The 5,503-nt window shown below is 50.8% G+C and overlaps 1 protein-coding gene across 1 annotated transcript; it reads left to right on the plus strand.

Moving 5' to 3' along the window:
- The first annotated feature begins 838 nt into the window (after positions 1 to 838).
- TMEM247 (transmembrane protein 247) lies at positions 839 to 5,228 on the plus strand. The gene is made up of 3 exons (XM_026486610.2): positions 839 to 967; positions 1,624 to 1,962; positions 5,040 to 5,228. The coding sequence occupies exons 1-3, from the start codon at positions 839 to 841 to the stop codon at positions 5,226 to 5,228; spliced, it is 657 nt and encodes a 218-aa protein (XP_026342395.1).
- The last annotated feature ends 275 nt before the right edge of the window (positions 5,229 to 5,503 follow it).

Below are 5,503 nucleotides of genomic sequence, written 5' to 3' on the forward strand. Positions count from 1 at the left end.
TATATATATTCTGTTTCTCTGGAGAACACTGACTGATCATACAAGGCCTCTCTCTTTGGTTTGTAGAGGTCATCTTTTCCCTTATGTTCACACCATCTTCCTTCTGTGCATGTCCGTACCTGAATTTCCTCTTCTTCTTTTTTTTTTTTTAATGTTTTATTTATTTGAGAAAGAGAAAGTACACAGAAGGAGAGGGTGAAGGAGAAGCAGACTCCCTGCTGAGCAGGGAGCCTGACGCGGGGCTCGATCCCGGGACCCTGGGATCGTGACCTGAGCCCAAGGCAGACGCTTAACCGACTGAGCCACCCAGGTGCCCCCAGATTTCCTTTTCTTATAAGCACATCTGTCATATTGGATTAGAACCTACCCTAATGAGCTCATTTTAACTTAATCACTTCTAGAAAGGCCCCAGCTCTAAGTAAGGTCACACTCTAAGGTACTGGGGTTAGGACTGCAACATGTGAATTTGGGGGGAGACACGATTCAGCCTATAACATGGTTTGTGGGGCTAACTGTAACTCACCCCAATACAGTCTGTCCTTAAAAGAGGGACCCAAGGGAGGAGATTTCAAAGGATGGAACTCTGGATTCAAGTGGTGGAATTCTAGTGTCTAAAGCAGTCCCTGGGGTGGTGAAGGCCCATCCTACAGTTCCTAATAATGGGCCTCAAAGGCGTGTCACACCCTCTGCCAGAGGGGCCCTAGCAACGAGTAGAATGTGGGTTATTATGAGGACAGGGGATTGTGATGGTGGCCCGGCTGTGGAATCTGGTGAGACCAAATGTTAGTACCTTAAAAGATGTCCTTTGGCCCCAATTGGCAGCACTGTGGTTTTCTGGATGGCGGCAGAGGACAGAGAAATGATGGAAGCCCGGGGAGCAGGAGAAATGCCCATGCCCCCATGCCCAACCTTCCCCAAGGCGGTGCCTGATGACCCCATGTCTGAAGGGAAATCAAGGGCTTCTTTGGTAAGGTGAGGGGGGTGCCTTGTTTCACTGCCCCCGCCTGTCCCTACGTGGGGAGGAGAGTATCACTGGAACACATGATAGGAGCTGAGTGCTAGGAGATCCCAGAGAGCTGCTAAGAAGAGCAAGTCATGTGCACCCCACCCCCACAGCTGGCCCCCAGCTGTCACCAGGGACCAGGTAGCCCTTAATGAGATTGTGAAGTCATCTGAGGCTGGCTTTGGTCTCTCCCACCTACCTCCCCATTCAGGGCCCTGTCCTCTCTCTGTGAATGGGACCTGGCTCCCCCATAGCCCTTGTGTTGGTCCCCTACATTTAGGCTCCTCCCTCTGTAGGCCCAGGAGGACCGGGTGTCTCATTGTCTCAAAGTTAGAGTGGGGGTGGGAAAGTTACCAGGAAGACAGACTTCTGCCTCAACTCCTCAAGCCTCCCCCTTGCAACTTGAGGGCACCCTTCCTTCGTGTCAGTGCGCCCTCCGCTTCCCTGTAACTCCAGGTGAGTGCACCTGTGGTTAGAACTCGGTCTAGATCCTTACAGGTCACAGCCCTCTCTCACACGTCCCACCCAGTCCACTGTGGTGCGGAGGTGCCCGGGGTGGCGTGGGCGCAGCCCCAGGCCCACTCTGCACTGCCCCCTGACTCGCCCCTTCACTGCGCCAGGAGGCAGAGTTCCCGAAGCCAGACTCTTCCTACAACCAGCTGGAGGAGATGGAAGCTTGCGAGGACGGAGGCTGCCCAGGGCCACCCAAGTCACCGTCCTCCAAGGCCAGCTCCGCCGCCAAGGGCCAGGCGGGCGACGGACCTGAACTCGGGGAGCTGCCCCCCACGCCGGCCGCCCCCGAGACCCCGGCCACCGAGCGCAACACAGAGATGGAGCTGGAGAAGGTGCGCATGGAGTTCGAGCTCACGCGGCTTAAGTACCTGCACGAGGAGAACGAGCGCCAGCGGCAGCACGAGGAGGTGATGGAGCAGCTTCAGCAGCAGGTGACGCCCCGCCTGGTAGGTGACAGAGAAGGAGGGGCGCTGGCGAGAGGCCCGCAGGTCCCTCCCGGAGGGCTGGGGCCGATCCTGAGGGTCGGGGGAGCCCACCTGACCTGCTTCCCCCTGCCCTGGCCCAGAGACGGGCTGCCGGCTGCATTAGAGCTTCCCTGCTAAGCTGAGATCAACTCTTTCAGGAGAGTTGACCCCGCGAGGGGCCCCACAACCACCTGTCCACCTGTCCACCTGTCCACCCGCCTGCCGACAGCTTTCCTTCTCGGGGACTGCATTTCCACCACTCCCTGGTCCTCTCTGCAACTCGTGTAAGAGAGGGGAGCCCAACTGCAGTCCGCCCAGGGCGTTTTGATAAAGCCATCACCTCCCCTCACCAGAGCTGCATTTGTTCTGTTGCATAGCTTTGCCTTGTTGCCAACTAAAACTTCGACATCTTTAGCCAGGAAATGGACCACTCTCCCCTAATCTGTTTTAAATGGGGGATAAGAAAGCCTGCTTTTGGTCCAATGCGATGGGAAGGGGTAAGCACTGTGAGACTGGGCTGTTAAGTCCTAAATAATGAGAAGAAGCCTTTGTTGAAAACGTGTTGCCTGGGCTTTGAGATCAGTCCTGGGTTAAAACTCTGGCTCTATCGTGTATAATCCGCATGACATTGGGCAAGTTACGAATCCTCCTTGGACCTTGGTTTGCTCATCTGGAAAGTAGTCCCTGCCTCATAGGGTCATAATGAGGAGTAAAGAGCAGGCACGCATGCGAGGCACTTTGCGATGAGCCTGGCACATTAGGTAAGCACTCAATAAATGTTAGCTATTACCATTTTTCTGTACTCATGCAATTCACTTCTTGACCCAAATGCAACAACTTACATTCATCACTTTTCAGTTTTATTGGGATGTAACGTATTAGCTGTGCTTCCCAGCTCTGAGTCATCCTCACTTCTGAGAAACTTCCCTTCTGTCTTTATCCAAGTCATTGCTATAATTGTTGAGGAGGATATGACCTAAAGTAAATACCACTGTAAGATCTCCCTACAGGTTAGCAATGTTCCATTAATCAGCACCCTTGGGTTACATTTTATCCAGCTCACATTTCTCTACCTTGTCCAAAAAACTATCTTGAGACACACTGTCAAATGGTTTCCCAGAATTAAGATATTATACGACCTACAGCATTTCCCTAATTGACTGGTCCTTTTTTTTTTTTTAAGAAAAGGAGATTGGTTTTGCATGATTTGTTTTCAATGAACACATGCTGGGTTTTAACAACTATCGTTTGGTTTTTTTGGGGGGGGGGTTTACTGCTCGCAAAATACCTGCTTAATTATACACTGAATGGTTTTGCTGAGCCAAGTCAAGCCTATTGAACTGGGATCACCAGAATCCATCTTTTTTCCTCTCTTTTTAAAAATCTAGAAAGCATTTGCTTGTCTCTAAGATTCTGGCACATTTCCTGAGTTTTTTTTTTTTTTTTTCCTCACTAGTAAGTTCCATTTCCAAGCCTGGGGTTTTGTTCTCAGTATCGTGGGATAAAATGTGTCACGAGTTGGGGCCTGAAACTCCTTAAAGCCCCTGTGGTTACAGGACTATGCGTTTGCTCTATGCCTGCTTCTAACCATACTTGTTTTCCCTTTTTTAGTTTGAAAATCTTACTCTTGCTGGATGAGCTGGAAACCCTTGTGTAAAGTCTTATCTGCTGTCTGTCTTCTGCTCAAAAGATAGACCATTGAAAGTGTTGTGAAAAGCCTAAAAGGTCTCACAAATCCACGTTTGTTTGTCAAAATCACAATTATCACCCATGAGCATTTCAGACTGAAAACACATGCTGGGCTGCTTCTGGCGGCAGAAGTCCACGGACCCGGAGCCGTAGCGGGTCTGCAGACCACCTGCGCAGCGCCCCCTCCCGCTAGAATGCTGGGTTTCTTCCTCGGGTCTTCAACCTGCCTTGCTATTCACTTTAGAAATGGCATCACTGGAGTCATTTTCTGCCTGCTCCGGTTTATTGATTTGCCCTCACATTTTCCGTAGTTGTCCAAACAATGGTGTGTCCACAACCCCGGTCTTTGGTAATCGTTTACAGAAGTGTTTTATGTTTTGTGCATTTACTGGCAAGTGGAAAGCTGACTTGATGTTTAAGCCCCCTCCCCACTCCCTCTTTTTCTGGATGAATGGGTAGGTAGATAGATTCATTGTATTGAAAACTATCTCTGTGAGTATGTTTCTAGCTAGCTTAGGGCATCCCGGTCCCTGCCATCTGCCTGCTTACAAAAAAGCATGGCATGATTTTAAAAGATATTTTAAAGAATAAACCATGGGTGATGCCTTCTTAACTACGGATCAAAATAGTTATGTCAGCTTTCGCTATACTTATATGTTGATGCTTTCTACAGTTAAAATAGGGGCTTGTTGGACCTCAATTATATAGATTCCAGAAATGAGCAGTACGCAGGCAGAATCAGCCAGACGACTCAAGAGGCTTTTCCCAGGCTCCATATTGGAAGTGTTCAGGGAGACCCTATCTCCTGTCTCTGACCACCCGTCCCCCAGGGAGATCCAAACTCTGGCCGAGAGACCACAGACTGACCCCGTGAGACATTTGCCAGGACAAGAGAGTCAGAAACAGGCACTTATGCCCAAGGGACACCCTCCCATTGTGCCACTATGCAGAGAACAAGGCTGAGTGTCAGGGCAAGCCGTCCAGAGAACATTCCCAAGACCCGGCGTGCACATCTGGGGACCTCAGAGTCAGAGAGAGTCTGCCACCCACGTGACTTGGAGGCAGCAGAGAACCCGCAGAAAGGACAGTGTCGCCTGGCACCTGACTCAGGAGGGCTAAGGGCAGACTGAAGAAGTGAAAACCCATGAGGTCCCTCTCCATACCTATGACCTTGCTGGGAATGTTTCTGTTCTTGGCCCACTCTTCCTCCCATAGTCTGTGAGGGGGGCACAGTGACCTTTCTCTCAGGTGAGGAAGATGACCTGCTCAAGGTCACATTCCGGAAGGGACAGGAGCAGGACAGACACCCAGACCTGCCTGGCCGCTGAGCAGCACGGTTGGGCCAGCGGCACTCTCTTCTTTCCCCACAGTTCTCGGGAGGCCTCCAGGACCTCCTGCTTCCCCAGAACCAGTTTGCCATGTTCCTGTACTGCTTCGTCTTTATACACATAATCTATGTCACCAAGGAGATGATCTTCTTTCTCTTCTCCAAGCACTACCTGTTCTGCATTGCGGCCATTTTGCTCTGTTTGATTAAAACGTTATGGTCATACTTCTAGGTGCTTTTGCTCCCTCCATCACTGGCAAGCCCCATGCTAGTGGGTTACCAGGACATGATCCAAGTAAGCCCCTGCCCCCCTCCCTCCTCCTTCCCTCACGCGAGCCTCCCTCCAATCAGAACTTGCTGTTAGGAAAGGCTCTGCCGTCAACCATTTACACTTTAGTGTGAAGAAACGTGTTCAGGCCTTGTACGAAGCCTGAGTTCTCAGTGTGGATGAAGATGCTTTGTACACTGAGGGGGCATCTAGGGAGATATCTAGAGGGAGAAGGGGTT

The sequence above is a fragment of the Ursus arctos genome, unplaced genomic scaffold (assembly GCF_023065955.2).
Source record: "Ursus arctos isolate Adak ecotype North America unplaced genomic scaffold, UrsArc2.0 scaffold_8, whole genome shotgun sequence".
Lineage (NCBI taxonomy): Eukaryota > Metazoa > Chordata > Mammalia > Carnivora > Ursidae > Ursus > Ursus arctos.

Coding starts and splice junctions, on each gene's coding strand:
- TMEM247 (XM_026486610.2), top strand. CDS start 839: ATGGCGGCAGAGGACAGAGAAATGATGGAAGCCCGGGGAGCAGGAGAA. Junction 968..1,623: donor GGAAATCAAGGGCTTCTTTG/GTAAGGTGAGGG, acceptor TCACTGCGCCAG/GAGGCAGAGTTCCCGAAGCC. Junction 1,963..5,039: donor AGCAGGTGACGCCCCGCCTG/GTAGGTGACAGA, acceptor CTTTCCCCACAG/TTCTCGGGAGGCCTCCAGGA.